The following is an 18361-nucleotide window of genomic DNA, read 5'->3' as shown; positions in this document are numbered from 1 at the left end:
GTTATAAATACTTATTAATTACTTATAATGTTGTCTGGTGCATGATAAACATAATACTAGTGAAGCATGAATTAGACTGAAACAAATATTTTTATGAATAACATTTATTAAAAAGTTAAAATAAAATAAAAAGGTATGGTCTTGGCCATGGGTTGCTTCCCTTTTGGGTTGGATGGCTCTCTCTGAAATAAGGAGTGTGAAATACATAACATGAATTAGCCTAATGGTCCTAATTGTTTTAGTTCATAACTGGGTCAACAAGAGTACATGAACAAAAGCATATAAGCAATAAAAATTAGAATTTATATGGTTGAAATCATACAATCATTCAGTTTCCTTTGCACATTATTTATGTTTAACTAATATAAATAATCAACTTAGGATAACAAATCCACTGTCTTTTAAAACAATCTATTTGACAATAATACTTAATAACATAATAAACCATAGAGGACAAAATACAAAAAACTGGAACTGATTCCCTGTGAAAACTATATTTTTCTGCGTTTTCTAGGTGCTTTATACTTTGACATCCTTTAACTCTTCATTCCTCAGCCTGTACACGGAGCATAGCCAAATATTAGCCAATGAGAAAATAAACAGGGCATACTAACCTGGTATTCGACATATAAATCTTGGTGACGACACTGCAGGTGTTTTATGAGGTTGGATGTGTTCCCTCCTTTGGCTCCTATAGCTTGGTGGCAGCGCCTGCACAGTGGACGGCCATCGCCTATTGCTTTACCGTCTGTGCCTTGTTTAAAACTAAAATAGTTCCAAATGTGACTTTTGGAGTTTGTTTTTTAGAGCAAAATTAGTGGTGCCACTGAGACGCCGCCGCGGCAGACTCTCCGCTCGGGCCCGGTGCTTCTGCCATGGTGAGTGTGTTGTCTCGGGTTAGTGACTGTAAGCCGTGCGCGCGTCTGAGCGAGACAGAACTTTAGCTTGTTGTTTGTTTTGAAGCGAATTTCTATCGAAGCGGAGCTGTCTTCATGGAGTTCGTTCTTGCCGGCAGAAACACACGAACAGCCAATCAGCTAACAGACGGGCGGACCCAGCGTGCGGAAACAGCCTATCATATCCCCGGACATCACCAGTAACAGGCAAACAGCCAATCATTCAGCAGCTGTGTAGTTCGGTAGCAATAGTTAGCATGTGGGTTTGTTTACAAGGGAGTAGCATGCAGCGAGAAGCCGAGAGGAGAGTAGAGGCGGCCGCTATGTAGCGGAAACTGGCACCGGTAGCATAGTAATCCACGGTAGTACCGTCGTGTAGAATTTCTAGTATAGTAGGAACCGTTAGGATTTGGTACCGCGGGTATCGTGTAACTCGTGTCACATATTCACCTGTTTAAAAACTGAGCTGCTGTTTTACTGTCACAGTCACTGTAGGTTTGTTGTGTCTCTAAATAGGTTTAACTGTGATGGTCCGTACAGTATAAAGACTGTCGTCATGTTGTTGTACAGTAACACAATACTGTGAATACATCATAGATGATCACTGCACTGACACAATCATTGGACCAGAGCAGGATTGATGCACATCTGTTTGTCCATTTAGACTCCAGCTCACTCTGCCTGTCTGCTGTCATGTGACTCTGACGCGTCTTCATTTGGACCTAAAGTTCTGAGGATGTGACGACTTTCAGTCGGATCAACAGACACCAGCAGTGTCTGTCGGTGTCTGCAGAAGAAGGTAGACACCCTGTTTTAGCTCACCTGGACTTTACCGGGTCAGAACCCCGAAAGGTAACAGGACACACCTTTGATGAAGAAACTCTGCTGTCATGGAGCTGCATTTTATACTTGATGACAGCAGTGATTATCAAAAGCACTCTTCTATGATCTGTGACTTTTCTGTCAGACTGAGTCACTCCATGTAGAGAACAGTAAAAAAAAACAGAATACAAATGATGATTTAATGACATGATTTACTTTTTGTTTAATAATTCATTTAATTTATATAGCGCTTTTCAAGGACCCAAAGTCGCTTACAGAGGTAGGAACACAGATAGCAAACAAAGATAATACACGTCCTGTAATGTCCTGTAGCAGCCATTTAGTGAATTAATAGAGTCAGTGAGTTCTGGAATAATGTGCCCTGAGTTTAAATGCTAGAATAGGAAGTTGACTTTCAGACATTTTGTCCTTCAAGAGTGTTTCTGACCCAAAGGCTGATTTCAGTTGATGTGCAGATGAATGATTTGTGTTTCCTCTTCAGATGAAAGTGTGTGTGAGTTGAACAGCATTAATCGGTGTGAGGACAGAGAGGAGGGAGGCCCTCCCTATGAAACCACTGGACCTGGACCAAGATTTGGACCTGAGCCCAGCTGTGTGTCCTTCAAGAATGACCGGTCAAAAGTTAATTTCCTTGATATTAAAGGGCAAAAACCTCCTGCTGTAAAGAGGTGAGCTGTTGATAACATTAATATGTGACTGATTCATGTTTTAACTGTGGAGAAAGATGTTTTATGAAACATGTTTATTTTCAGCTTCGTTGTTCTTAACTTAATTTTATATTCTCACATGTGAAAACTGCCCAATAGAACCAGTCTTCAACTCTTTATTTTACTTTATTGAATTAGTTTGGTCAAATATTCTCTGAGGGTTTATTCCTGATGTTTTCCACTATTTTATGGACAGAAGCTTCTGTGTCTGAAGACTAGAAAGTGAATTAACATCTCTGGTGGTCTTCTTCTCTGTCCAGCAGGAGACCAGCCTCTACTGAATTTGATCGACAACTTTCAGTTCCGAAGAAGTAAGCTGTTAACAACATTTAATTATTAATGATTCATTTTTTAACTGTTATTTATCCAGCGTAGTTATGAAACACAATTTAATGTCTAATATCGCTGATTCACAGGACGTTGAACCCCCATTTCAAAAGAGCTCAACAATATATAAGATCTATCACCACTTTATTAGCAGTGGTAGTTGTGCTGTGGTGTTATCTGAACCCTGACTGATGTTGTGTTAAAGCACCGCTTGTGTCTGAAGATCTTTAGTGGATAACTTTGTCAATTTTCAAGTTTAATCTTTATATCTTGGGGCCTTTTCTGGCATCCTTCTGAGAACCAGTGATGTCACTGGTACTTGGAAGAACTTTGTTTTTGTTTTTGTATTCTCCACCTCTGGTATCTGATACATTCATGTGTCAGATCGTGCTAAAAAACAAAACCTCTTTCATGTCTTGAAAGGCGTTGTTTTAACGTGAGGGCAGAGGAGGTCATAAAGGGAGAGATTTTTTACAGTATTTTGACTGACTCTGATGCTCAGGCAGGATATAAATCCGAGTCAGGGTAAACAGCTGAAGAAATCCATCAGAGAGTGGCCGAGCTGCCACTGAATTAGCAGTAGAGGACATGGTCAACAGCAACGATCCAGTTCTGCCGTCAGAAAACAGCGACTGGTAAAGCCTGAGCTCACATTGCCTTGTACGGGAAAAAAAACGTAGTCCAACAAAATGGCGTAGTCACTATGTAGTGCACTATATAGGGAGTAGTGAGTGATTTCGGACACAGCCACTGTGTGTTTACTCACGATGTACAGCAGCTTTACTTCTAGGATTATTATTATTTCCCAACACAGGATCTAATGTTATTAATGTTCTGTGATATTCAACACATCAAAAGGTCACACACTCTCTCACACACACACACACACACACACACACACACAGTTCAGATTCGTATAGTAAGATTGTTTGGAGTAAAGCAGCCCTCCTTCTAGTAAATCCTGAGCTCCATCAGAGCTGTGTAAAAATATTAATCTCAAATGTTCAAACTTTAATTCTGTTTCCTCTGGAGCGTTCTCTGTTTTTGTATTACTGCCTAAATGTGGCGTTATATTTGCTGTATTTAAAAACTCAAATAGTGAACCGTAGTTTATAACCACATAGTTTTGTCAGATGTATTCACAATACACAGTTTAAGTGTTTTCTGGAAACAGTTCAGATTATTTGCGTTTTTTTGTTTGTCTATCAGGAGGAAGATGAAACAACCAGAACCCAGCAGTGTGTCCATAAAGAGTGACTGGTCAATGGCTCATCCTATACAATTCCAAGATGGACATCTTGCTATAGATGAAAGGTATTCAAAGCTTATTCAAACAGCAAAACTATGTTTACGTTTCAGATTCCTCCCAGTGTGTGTAATAGAGATGCACAGATCAGGCAGGCTGTATCATACTAGTGTTATTACCTGCCGTGATCCCTGCACAGAAGAAACAAAAAGATGTTTCTCCATTGAGAGAGACACTAGCTGTGTCTGAAATCATCCACTCATTCCCTACTCCCTAGTCACTACATAGGGAGTCCAACATAGTGGACTATATAGTGAGCTCAGCGGCTGAAAGAAAAAAGCACCTTCAGTCACTCCGGCGCCGTTAATGATGTCACTACTGTCATGCAGTTGAAAGTGAATTGAAACCTCCATGCGTTTGTCCGCAGTGCAATGCATGATGGTAAACATTGCTTAAAAATGACCATCGGTTGTACACTACTTTTCTCAATGCATTGTGGGATACTTTGAGTCACTATATAGGGTATAGTATTTCCCACTAGACATTCGGACAGCACTACAAAATGGCGTAGTCACTATGTAGTGCACTATATAGGGAGTAGTGAGTGATTTTGGACACAGCCACTGTGTGTTTACTCACGATGTACAGCAGCTTTACTTCTAGGATTATTATTATTATTTCCCAACACAGGATCTAATGTTAATTAATGTTCTGTGATATTCAACACATCAAAAGGTGTCACAAACACACACAAACACACACAGACAGTTCAGATTCGTATAGTAAGATTGTTTGGAGAAAAGCAGCCCTACTTCTAGTAAATCCTGAGCTCCATCAGAGCTGTGTAAAAATATTTATCTTAAATGTTCAAACTTTAATTCTGTTTCCTCTGGAGCGTTCTCTGTTTTTGTATTACTGCCTAAATGTGGCGTTATATTTGCTGTATTTAAAAACTCAAATAGTGAACAATAGTTTATAACCACATGGTTTTGTCAGATGTATTCACAATACACTGTTTCAGTGTTTTCTGGAGACAGTTCAGAATATTTGCATTTTTTTATGTTTGTCTATCAGGAGGATGATGGAAAAACCAGAACCCAGCAGTGTGTCCATAAAGAGTGACTGGTCAATGGCTCATCCTATACAATTCCAAGATGGACATCCTGCTTTTGATGAAAGGTATTCAAAGCTTATTCAAACAGCAAAACTATGTTTATGTGTCAGATTCCTCCCAGTGTGTGTAATAGAGATGCACAGATCAGGCAGGCTGTATCATACTGTAGTTATTACCTGCCGTGATCCCTGCACAGAAGAAACAAAAAGATGTTTCTCCATTAAGAGAGACACTAGCTGTGTCCGAAATCACCCACTCATTCCCTACTCCCTAGTCACTACATAGGGAGTCCAACATAGTGGACTATATAGTGAGCTCAACCGCAGAAAGGAAAACACACTTTCAGACACTCCAGTGCCATTAATGATGTCACTTCTGTTGCGCAATTGAAACGTGAATTGAAACCTCCATGCGTTCGTCCGCAGTGCAGTGCATGATGGTAAATATTGCTTGGCAAGTGACCATCGTTTGTACACTACTTTTCGCAATGCATTGTGGGATACTTTGAGTCACTATATAGGGTATAATATTTCACACTAGGCATTCGGACGGCACTACAAAATGGCGTAGTCACCATGTAGTGCACTATATAGGGAGTAGTGAGTGATTTCGGACACAGCCACTGTGTGTTTACTCACGATGTACAGCAGTTTTACTTCTGTGATTATTATTATTTCCCAACACAGGATCTAATGTTAATTAATGTTCTGTGATATTCAACACATCAAAAGGTCACACACTCTCTCTCTCACACACACACACACACACACACAGTTCAGATTCGTATAGTAAGATTGTTTGGAGTAAAGCAGCCCTCCTTCTAGTAAATCCTGAGCTCCATCAGAGCTGTGTAAAAATATTAATCTCAAATGTTCAAACTTTAATTCTGTTTCCTCTGGAGCGTTCTCTGTTTTTGTATTACTGCCTAAATGTGGCGTTATATTTGCTGTATTTAAAAACTCAAATAGTGAACCGTAGTTTATAACCACATAGTTTTGTCAGATGTATTCACAATACACAGTTTAAGTGTTTTCTGGAAACAGTTCAGATTATTTGCGTTTTTTTATGTTTGTCTATCAGGAGGAAGATGAAACAACCAGAACCCAGCAGTGTGTCCATAAAGAGTGACTGGTCAATGGCTCATCCTATACAATTCCAAGATGGACATCTTGCTATAGAAGAAAGGTATTCAAAGCTTATTCAAACAGCAAAACTATGTTTACGTTTCAGATTCCTCCCACTGTGTGTAATGTAGATGCACAGATCAGGAAGGCTGTATCATACTATAGTTATTAACTGCCGTGATCCCTGCACAGAAGAAACAAAAAGATGTTTCTCCATTGAGAGAGAAACTAGCTGTGTCCGAAATCACCCACTCATTCCCTACTCCCTAGTCACTACATAGGGAGTCCAACATAGTGGACTATATAGTGAGCTCAGCGGCAGAAAGAAAAAAGCACCTTCAGTCACTCTGGCGCCGTTAATGATGTCACTACTGTCATGCAGTTGAAAGTGAATTGAAACCTCCATGCGTTTGTCCGCAGTGCAATGCATGATAGTAAATACTGCTTTGCAAATGACCATCGGTTGTACACTACTTTTCTCAATGCATTGTGGAATACTTTGAGTCACTATATAGGGTATAATATTTCACACTAGGCATTCGGACGGCACTACAAAATGGCGTAGTCACTATGTAGTGCACTATATAGGGAGTAGTGAGTGATTTCAGACACAGTTGTAGATACTCACACTGCTGTACATACTCACGATGTACAGCAGCTTTACTTCTGTGATTATTATTATTTCCCAACACAGGATCTAATTTTAATTAATGTTCTGTGATATTCAACACATCAGAAGGTGTCTCACACACACACACACACACACACAGTTCAGATTCATATAGTAAGATTGTTTGGAGTAAAGCAGCCCTCCTAACACACAATGAAGTGTACACACAAGTGAACATTCAGCACTGCTTATATTACAAAAATCATAGCTGAAAAACTACACGTGAAAAACAGACGCATTATACATTTACACTTACTTACCTGTGTAGAAACATATCCAAGCATTTAACTCACTAACCATTCACAAATAATGTCGTCCACAAATCCAACCTAGCCTTTGCCAATGGATGCTGCGATTGTTGTACGACATGAGACAACGTCTTGCATAAGGCAGAGTAGATAAATGTGCCCAGATTTCATGAGTAGGCATTCCAACTTTTCCGATTAGGGAGATGGAGAATTCAGAGTTCCAAGTTGTCGGGAATGCAGCATAAGACCTGAAAAACATATAGAGTCATGTTTTGAGTGCAAACATTTGCATTATATTGCCTTTTTATGAAGAGCTTGAGCCTTTTTTTTTTCTTTTTTTTTTTTACCTGAAGAAATCACAAATGAATAGCTTTAATCTTAAAACAGGTCAAATTTTTCTTCAACAAAATGTGACATTGTGGAGGTCTTTAGAGGTCACTGAGAATAGCTTCGTTGGTATGCCATATAGCGCAGTGGGCGGCTTTTATGGTAAAACAGAGTTCAAACCCCACCTTGAGCAATAGTGATGTTCAGACACAACCTCCAAATGTATTTCATACAAACTGCCATTTCAGCTTTAGATCTGAAAGAAATAAACATGTTTTATGTGTTTCTAAATTCAGTCATTGTCCACATGGATATTAATATTTCCTAAGAGTAGTCATTCTGTTTTTTTTTTGTTAGTTTTTTTTAATCTGCTTTACACTCCAACAGTTGATGGAAAAAAATACTGGGCAAAACAGCGCCCTCTACTGGTATTTCAGCACCAGGGTCTAAATGTAGAATCTAAAAAACGATAGGAATTGATTCACTGTCATTGACAAGGTTTGCTGTTTGAGCCCAAGCTTCTCCAATGCTAATTCTTAAGTGCACGAACTGCAAGAAAACTGAACTGCCACAGAGAATGAATGGGAGGCACAACATACTGGTAATGATAGTCAATTAAACAACAAATATTCACTCTACATGGGCATAACAACAGAAATATAGCAGGTGAATATAATAAGTGAATTGCATAGAAATAATAGCAGCAATGAAATTCTCACAAACTAATAACAGTCATTGCTTTGAATCACATTCTTCAAATAGAACAGAAGGAACTTACTGTACAAAATACACCCATGGCTTCATGCAAACACTAAACAGTTTATAACACAAGAGAAAAATTAACTTACATACTCATCAACCCACACACTTGCAAAAGAACTGTTCATCAGATATCACCTTCGTCTTTACAGGTGAAGTCCAGTCGTCATCTGCAGTCTCATTTGGTACAAAGGTAGTGCAGTCATGCTGCATTCACAGGCGCAGAGCAGAATCAGACAATCAGAGATGAGGCAGGAGATTGTTCTTTTTACAGACGAAAATGCATTTTCTAATTCTTCATGATTCCTCCACAGAGTCGACCAGGAGAGCTCAGAGGTTCCCAGAGGTCCGTCTGTCCAGCAGCATCAAACACACCTGGACTCCATATTTATGGTCTGTACATGAACAACAACTACTTTTACATCCAGTCTGTTCACAATAATCTCCATGCTGCTCTACACAGACTTAAAGACTTATTGTCCGTCCGTCCGTCCGTCCGTCCAACATGAATCTGATGTTTGGTTTGAATTGACATTCACATAATATTCTCTTTCAGCTGCTGGAGGAGAACATTGTCACTTTTGTGAAGAACGAACTGAAGAAGGTCCAGAAGTTTCTGAGTTCAGATTGCTCAGAATGCTCAGAGAGTCAGAGGGAGGATGAGGAGGTGTTGGATGGTGAGCATGAACAGCAGAGGAGGAGCAGCAGAGAGGCATTTCTGAAGATCACACTTTACTTCCTGAGGAGAATGAAGCAGGAGGAGCTGGCTGACTGTCTGGAGAGCAGTAAGAGGATTTCTCTAAAGATTTAACATCCTGGATCAACGAGACAGGTTGTAATGTCTCAACAGATGGAGGAAGCGTGTTTATATTTGCTACTTTAGGGGAGGTAAAATGTCATTTTCTTTATAAATAGATAGATAAGCTTTATTTTCAGACTCAAGGTCCATACTTTGTTACGTCCACTATACATAGAAACACACGACAACCAAAGATTGAGGAGTTGAAAGACAAGTGACAGCAATGGTTTATTTATCAGTTGTCAAAAATGCAGAAGAGGGACACAAAATGTGGGGGAAATGTGGGCATTGTGGTTGTGCCAAATAAAATGAAAGAATTACAAAAAAACATGACCTCACTAGACTCTGTCTTAAAGAACAAAAACAAACAAAAGCCTAACGAGCTTATCTAAAAAAAGAGCTTCTCAGAGACAAATACAAGGGCGGCACCATCCAATAAACCTAGTGTCTCTAGACAAAAAGTAACTATCAGTGTGTGAAAATGTACAGGGTACCGCGAACTCACCGAAATGCCCACAATCTCCCACCACATACCCTCAAGGGTTTTATAGGTCTGCTCGCACACACAGAGGTCAGGCTGACAAGAAACATAGCTTAGGAAAGAGAGGGTGAACTCCAACCTGAGGGAGCCAACAAGCAGTCTGACCAGGAGCTCACAGGTGGAAGCTAATCAGGTTGATCTCCTGAAAACAAAGGAAGGTAGGGGGAGAGAAAGAAAACAGGAGGGTAAACACAACACACACACCTGGGCCCTGCCTGGCACGCAACAGACTTAGGCCCCATTTACACCACGGGAAGACGCAGATATTTCCCTGTGGTTTGGCCTCTCATTTACACGAAAACCCCGTTTTTATCACAGAAAACGATTATTTCTAAAAACTCTGGCCAAAGTGGAGATTTCTGAAAATGCTGGTTATGTGTTGCCGTGTCAACTGGGAGAAACAGGGTTTTAGGTTCTCAAACGTCACATGCGCTAGAAAATGCTTGACGTCATGTGAGTGTCCTATGTTTACAGTTTGTTTGAAAGGAACAGGAAGTCGCTCGTGTTATTTGTTGTTGTCAATCCTGAGGATTCTTATTGGCTTGCATGGCTTTATCCTTCTCCCTACACTGCCACCCATAGGTTTGGCATACTTTTGAAAACGATGTTGTGTGAACGATGTTAATTGAAAACGGAAGGGGGGAAATATTAATTTCTCTAAATACCCGGCTATGTCTAAATGTGGCCTCAATGATCTTGTTTGTTGTGTGTTTATTTAGAAAGTAATTCTGGAGCTTGTCAGCGTGAACTTAAATCTAACCTGAAGAAGAAGTTCCAGTGTGTGTTTGAGGGAGTCACTAAAGCAGGAAACCCAACCCTTCTGAATCAGATCTACACAGAGCTCTACATCACCGAGGGAGGGACTGCAGAGGTCAATGATGAACATGAGGTCAGACAGATTGAAACAGCATCCAGGAAACCACACAGACCAGAAACAACAGTCAGACAAGTAGACATTTTCAAAGCCTCTCCTGGAAGAGATGAACCAATCAGAGCAGTGATGACAAAGGGAGTGGCTGGCATCGGGAAAACAGTCTTAACACAGAAGTTCACTCTGGACTGGGCTGAAGACAAAGCCAACCATGACATACAGTTCACATTTCCATTCACTTTCAGAGAGCTGAATGTGCTGAAGGAGAAAAAGTTCAGCTTGGTGGAACTTGTGCATCACTTCTTCACTGAAACCAAAGAAATCTGCAGCTTTGAAGAGTTCCAGGTTCTGTTCATCTTTGACGGTCTTGATGAGTGTCGACTTCCTCTGGACTTCCACAACACTGAGATCCTGACTGATGTTAGAGAGTCCACCTCATTGGATGTGCTGGTGACAAACCTCATCAGGGGGAAACTGCTTCCCTCTGCTCGCCTCTGGATAACCACACGACCCGCAGCTGCCAATCAGATCCCTCCTGGGTGTGTTGACATGGTGACAGAGGTCAGAGGGTTCACTGACCCACAGAAGGAGGAGTACTTCAGGAAGAGATTCAGAGATGAGGAGCAGGCCAGCAGCATCATCTGCCACATCAAGACATCACGAAGCCTTCACATCATGTGCCACATCCCAGTCTTCTGCTGGATCACTGCTACAGTTCTGGAGGATGTGTTGAAGACCAGAAGGAGAGGAGAGCTGCCCAAGACCCTAACTGAGATGTACATCCACTTCCTGGTGGTTCAGTCCAAAGTGAAGAATGTCAAGTATGATGGAGGAGCTGAGACAGATCCACACTGGACTCCAGAGAGCAGGAAGATGATTGAGTCTCTGGGAAAACTGGCTTTTGAGCAGCTGCAGAGCGGCAACCTGATCTTCTATGAATCAGACCTGACAGAGTGTGGCATTGATATCAGAGCAGCATCAGTGTACTCAGGAGTGTTCACACAGATCTTTAAAGAGGAGAGTGGGCTGTACCAGGACAAGGTGTTCTGCTTCGTCCACCTGAGTGTTCAGGAGTTTCTGGCTGCTCTTCATGTTCATCTGACATTCATCAACTCTGGAGTCAATCTCATGTCCAAAGAAGAGTCATTCTGCCATGAATTTGCAGTGACACAGTACCTCCAGAGTTCTGTGGACCAGGCTTTACAGAGTCCCAATGGACACTTGGACTTATTCCTCCGCTTCCTCCTGGGTCTTTCAATGCAGACAAATCAGACTCTTCTACAAGGTTTGCTGATGCAGACAGGACATGACTCAACTGCCAATCATGAGGCAGTCAAGTACATCAAGATGAAGCTTAAAGAGACTGTGTCTGCAGAGAGAAGCATCAATCTGTTCCACTGTCTGAATGAACTGGACGATAGTGATCTAGTGGAGGAGATACAAGAGTACCTGAATTCAGGATGTTGGGACACAGATGAACTGTCTCCTGCTCAGTGGTCAGCTCTGGTCTTCTTTTTAATGTCATCAGAAGATGATCTGGATGTGTTTGAACTGAAGAAATACTCTGCTTCAGAGGAGGCTCTTCTGAGGCTCCTGCCAGTGGTCAAAGCCTCCAACAAAGCTCTGTAAGTGGGAGATATTTTTAAATATACTGCCATCTTTCAACTGGAAATGAAAAAATAAATAACTTAATACCTGTTACCTTCCTGTTGTCTCTCCAGACTGAATGGCTGTGACCTCTCAGATAGAAGCTGTGAAGCTCTGTCCTCAGTTCTCAGCTCCCAGTCCTCTAATCTGAGAGAGCTGGATCTGAGTAACAGCAACCTGCAGGATTCAGGAGTGAAGCTGCTGATTCCTGGACTGAAGAGTCTACACTGTAAAGTGGAGAGTCTGAAGTGAGATAAAAGTCCTACTTTGTCTTAAAGTATTTACATTTTAATTCAGATAGTTACTCTTCTCTCAGTATTTAAAATTTCACAATATAGAAAAAAAAATTCTAATGCATTTTGTTCAAATTCAGCCTCACATATTGTCTTTCCAAAATATGAACTTTGGCTGACATTTAACAACATTTTAACAACATGTTATTTATCATCTTGTTCAATGTGTCTTTCCCAGACTGAGTTTCTGTAACCTGTCAGAGAGAAGCTGTGAAGCTCTGTCCTCAGTTCTCAGCTCCCTGTCCTCTAGTCTGAGAGAGCTGGACCTGAGTAACATCAACCTGCAGGATTCAGGAGTGAAGCAGCTGTGTCCTGGGCTAGGGAGTCAACAATGTTTACTTGAAATTCTCAGGTCAGGCTTCATTTAACTGTTCAACTAATGACAATTTTAAAACTAATGGAGACTTGTGGATAAGTAGCTAACCTATGTAGGATTGTGTCTGCCAATATGATTCAAACTCTTCATTACTTCATTGCTATTTCCAAGCATTTTCCCTTGTTTTTGTTTTGATGTTGAGTTATTAAGTACAAAACCCCCCCAAAGTGGAGTTCTTCCTCTGTGTGTTGGCTGCTTGGTCACATTTTTTGTGAGTGCACACAGCACACAACTGCACACATGCATGGCTTTTTACTCCCTTTTTGATAACAGCTTCATTCCTTTAAGCACATTGTTAAGCCATGATAGCAGCTTGGTTTTATGGATGGTAATATAGGTCCATCAGTCAGTCCCCGCTTTGTTCCAAATTTTGAACAATGGCACTTATCTCTGATAAGTTTTATGGTTTAATTTTTGACAAAATACCTGAAAGACTAATGACATTACTATCGTAACTTGCTGTACTTTGTATGTTTGTGCTAATTAGCAAACACTAAGATGTGAACATGATAAAGATTATACCATCTAATTGTGAACATGCAGTACTAACAGATGTTCTTCCATGTGTTTTGTTTTGTGTGTTTACAGGATCTCAGGCTGTCTGATCACAGAGGAAGGCTGTACTTTTCTGGCCTCAGCTCTGAACTCCAACCCATCCCATCTGAGAGAGCTGGACCTGAGCTACAATCATCCAGGAGACTCAGGAGTGAAACTGCTTTCTAGACAACTGGAGGATCCACATTACAGACTGGAAACTCTCAGGTAAGATGAGTTCTGCTGCAGCCACAGACAGTCAGTGTCATGGAGGAAGAGCTGGAAACATATTCTTGTCTTGGTTAATTGTGGATTTGATCATTATGTAAACAATCCCCCATTTAGGATGCCTTTTTCATTTGCCTACAACATATACTTGTTGACCATAAAATGGAGATATTTATGTATTGTAATAATTCTTGACTTGCACAATGTAGTATGACATGCATGCACTTTATGAACTGCGCATCCTTTTGCTTTCGGTCCCAACTCATGTATACACTGACCTGCCAGAACACTGAAACCACTGACAATTGAAGTGAATAACAATGATCATCTCTCAATGCAATGTTCTGCTGGAAAACTTTTGTTCCTGGCAATTATATTATGTTAATAGTTTACTGTTCATTTTTGTATACAGTGTTATTAACTGTTTTACTGAACAGTAAACTATTGACAATAAATACAAAGCGAACGTGAAAAGTTAAGTATTTTCACGAAGTTACAGATTAAAATTGCTGAGATAACTCTAGATGTATACTGTACAGATGAAACATGAAGCAGAAGGACATGCAGTTTGTAAAGTGCATGTCCTTCTGCACTTTCCGAAATTATCTGAGCATTATTCAGAGTCACAATATCAGGAACTTTATAAGCTGAAATGCCAGCTGCACTGAATGTAAAAAAAAAGTAGCATATGCTCCATTTAGATTAAAAACTTTTATGAGGGTGGGGTCAAAACTGGGAAAATATTAGCCAGACCAGTAAAACAGATGGACTACTTGAACACCCTCCCAGCCATTAAACAGAGGGATACCCGAGTTACCTCTGTTTAAAGATATAAATAAGGTATTTCAACAGTTCTATGAGAAAGTGTAAACATAGACAGTGTTGAGCAGTATTGATCAAAAAGAGCAGGAAATGTTCTTTTCTAACATTGACATGCCAAAATTACTCTGTGACAATGCAGAGAAACTTGAGTCTCTGATCACTGAGGGTGAAATAAGGAAGGCAGTCTCATTAATGAAAACCAGGAAATCACTGGGTCATGACGGTTTTCCTGCTGAATATTATAAAGAGTAAAAAGATATTCTGGCTCCAGTTCTGCAGAAGTTGTATCAGGAGGCTTTTGAGAAGGGACAGGTACCACCTACTTTTAACAAAGCCTTAATATCTTTAAATCCTAAGAAGGATAGAGATATAACTGATCCATCTAAATAAAATGATGTGCCCCTGAGGAGAAAGGGGGAATGGGGTTACCAGATCCAAGATTATACTATTCAGCATTTTAAAGGTCCAAATAAGCCAAATATTGGAAAGAGACAGGAGACACAGTGGACTAGATGGATATTGAGAAACAATTGTGTTCATCATTTAACTCAACGAGTCTCAACGAGTGAATACAACAAATCCAGCTCTTGTATACTCTGGGGAAGTATGGACCAAAATCATCAAGTAAATAAGTTATCACATTATGTACAAACGTTTGCATTCTTGTGGAACAATCCTGCAAATAAAAATGTAATACGAATGATAAATTGTGTAGCCTCTAAATGTAAAGTAATCATAGAGAATCAAACTCTGGATTATTAAGGAATGTCATACAGCTAACATTCACATTTCAAAAGGTACCTTTTCTGGTATTATGATCGGTTTGATCACTGCATCGAGAATCATTTTGAGATAATGGTTACACGTCCAAATGTGAAGGAGTGGAAGACCCTGGTTTGAACCCAGGATGGACTGAGATCTCTCAGTGATCCAAATGTATATTTAGGGCCCGAGCAGGGAACCTGCGAGGTCCCGATTGTAATCATAATGATTATTATTTAATAATCACACAGTTTTTCTGACTTCAGCATACATTATTTCATACCGGCAATAGCAGGCCACCGAATTATAAAGGAACGACTTCCTCAGCGGAAGGTGTTGCTTGAGCATGCCCCGAAGGCAGCATGCATCGACAACAGCATACCCCGACGCGCGTGGACTGCGAGGGCCCGTTAAACGCTGCTTGCAGCTTTAATTTTCTTTGTTGTATTTTGTTTTTCATAAGCCATATCTTGTGATGTCAGTGCCTTGATTGGAGGGGGTTTGTTGATGCCATGTACCATCGAGCTCTTGTTCATTTAGTTTTGTGTCTTATCTTGAAATTTGAAAATTGAATCGATTCAACACCAAACCATAAAAGGGAGAACAGGGAGAAGCAGCCTGATGGACAGATTGTGTTTCTGTGTATGAGAGTCATGTCATGTCCATGTTTGCATGCTGAAAGAGGATGTGCTGCTCTGACCCCCCTCCTCCTTTCAGGGTGGAGCCTGCTGGAGTCCGATGGTTGACACCAGGTCTGAGGAAGTGTGAGTGTCTTTTTACTTTTATTCATGAAAACACTGTGACATCACTCATTCACATCTGTGATGTCATCATCACACTGATGACACATTAATAACTGCAGCTGTGTTGTGTCTTTTTCTCTCCATCAGATTCCTGTGAGCTCACAGTCGACACAAACACAGTCAGCAGAGAGCTCAAACTGTCTGACAACAGCAGGAAGATGACACGTGTGGAGGAGGTTCAGTCATATCCTGATCATCCAGAGAGGTTTGAGTCTGGGTGTCATCAGCTGCTGTGTAGAACTGGTCTGACTGGTCGCTGTTACTGGGAGGTCGAGTGGAGAGGAACTGTTTATATAGCAGTGAGTTACAGAAGAATCAGAAGGGAAGAAGTCAGTGATGACTGTTTGTTTGGACTGAATGAACAGTCCTGGAGTCTGGAGTCCTGTAATGAGGGTGGTGGTTACTCTGTCTGGCACAATAACAGAGAAACAGACATCTCCTCCTCCACCCTCTTCACCTACCCTTCTGGTAGAGTAGCAGTGTATGTGGACTGTCCTGCTGGCACTCTGTCCTTCTACAGAGTCTCCTCTGACTCACTGATCCACCTCCACACCTTCAACACCACATTCACTGAACCTCTTTATCCTGGATTTGGACTCTTCAGGTCCAGTTTTGGTTCCTCAGTGTGTCTGTGTGGTGTTTAGTGTGCAGAGTCTCCTCCTGTCACAGAAACATTGTCAGTGCTGAACAGTTGAGTCTGTACAGGATCACAGTCACATCAGTCTTTCAGCTTCTTGTCATAAATTCATCCGTGAACTTTGTACAAAATAATTCAAACTGATTAAAAAGATTCTTCATTTACATTTTAAACTTCTTCCATTAAATTGTGTAAATTGCGTTGACTTGTACTTTCTGTCACGTGTTGTTTTGAATTCTGGCTCTTGTTCCAATAAAATCCAGAACTATTAGTGAAATGTAAGAAAGAGAAAACATTGACTCGTCTGCAGCTTTAATTGTAAAGAATCATTGTGAACAAAGTTGTAAATGGACAGTAAAATATGATCAGATGTACTCGACACTCCACCTGAAACACTCTGACTTGTTTATGTGTTAATGATGAAACCAAAAGTTTGACGGTGTTGGTTAACACATGTAATTACGTCCGTAGTGACGTGATAAACTGCACAACATCTCTTCATTTCTGTCTGATTATTATATGACAAGAAAACACATTTTACAATCATTGTGTTTCTCTCAGTGTTTTGCTGCTGTTGAAGTCCGGCTGTATTTTCAGGACGTTTGTTGGATTTGAATCTTGTCCGTGAAACTAAACAGCTGTGAGAAAAGTCTTTCTCTGTCTGAGCCGGTTGGCTGAAGAGTTTGGAAGTCTGAGAGCTGAAATAGTGAAACACTTTCAGAGATCACAAACTAAACTGTCCTCATGAAGTTTTTAAAACAAGTGATGAAGAGATTTCAGCTCATGTTTGATGCTTCTGAACGTGATGTTCTGAGCAAAGAGTCTAAAACTTGTACAAATTGTTCCCTTTTGTTTAAATCTGACTTTGTTTATGAAACAATCAGCTGACGAGTTTATAATCAGACTGAAAGATGTCGCACACCATCACTGAAATGTTTCTTCTCTGCTAAAGTAGCTGAAAATAAAAGTCTACTTGTGTCCTCATCATGTTGTCTCTGTCGGTGTGTCCAGGGGAATTTGCAAATAATTAATATTTGTTTCAGGCTATATTAAAAGGAACCAGAACACATGAAGTGACATGTTGATTTGAGATGTGGACCTCCAGAACCACGTCAGATTGTCCCGACACACAACCAATATACACACAACTCCTCTGATACGGTAGGTGATGGCGCTGTCAAGTTCTGACTGCCTGATGTTCCTACCAGAATCAAATATTTGAGGAGGAGCGGGAAGAAGCAGGGAGGAGGAGGAATATCACCACATCCAGATATTTGGATAACAGACTGTGATGTCATCACAATGTAAGAGCTATGGTGATGTCACTTGGGAGCCAAGTTGCACTTTGGGCATTGTAGGCAGCAGTGGATCACACTGACGAGTCTTTAAACGTGTCACATAACAGAATCCAAGCTGACCACACTCGTCACACCGACCGCCATCACGTTAGAGCTGCAGACATCAGCTACCATATGTTCTGTTGGACCCTCGTCCTCTGATGGAGGTGAGCCTGAGAAGGAGCGCTGGAGTCATTACGATGGAGGTCTTTATGTTGTATTAAAACAGATGTGAACAGCGTCACACCTCTCTGGTAACGTTGGTACTCAAACCAATCTGTAGTGGCGGATTTGTTCTTAATAATAATGCCCTTTGTCCAAATACACCCTTCTGAGTGGCAAACAATTGACAGTGGCGTCTGCGTCTCTCTCACCCCGTCACCCCTGTAAAAAACCATCAACCCTCCCACCACCTGCTTCCTCATATACAGTATATAGATTCACCTGTGC

At 40.7% G+C, this 18361-nt stretch overlaps 1 protein-coding gene across 1 annotated transcript; it reads left to right on the top strand.

Moving 5' to 3' along the window:
- The first annotated feature begins 8915 nt into the window (after nt 1–8915).
- Nucleotides 8916–17605, top strand: LOC115589356 (NLR family CARD domain-containing protein 3-like). The gene is made up of 8 exons (XM_030430199.1): nt 8916–9046; nt 10321–12097; nt 12194–12367; nt 12591–12764; nt 13377–13550; nt 15852–15898; nt 16025–16030; nt 17586–17605. The coding sequence occupies exons 1-8, from the start codon at nt 9010–9012 to the stop codon at nt 17603–17605; spliced, it is 2409 nt and encodes an 802-aa protein (XP_030286059.1). The 5' UTR covers nt 8916–9009.
- Nucleotides 17606–18361: the final 756 nt, after the last annotated feature.

Source organism: Sparus aurata, chromosome 10, assembly GCF_900880675.1.
Source record: "Sparus aurata chromosome 10, fSpaAur1.1, whole genome shotgun sequence".
Lineage (NCBI taxonomy): Eukaryota > Metazoa > Chordata > Actinopteri > Spariformes > Sparidae > Sparus > Sparus aurata.
Note: the sequence above shows the minus strand (reverse complement) of the source record. Positions and strands in the feature narration are given on the sequence as shown.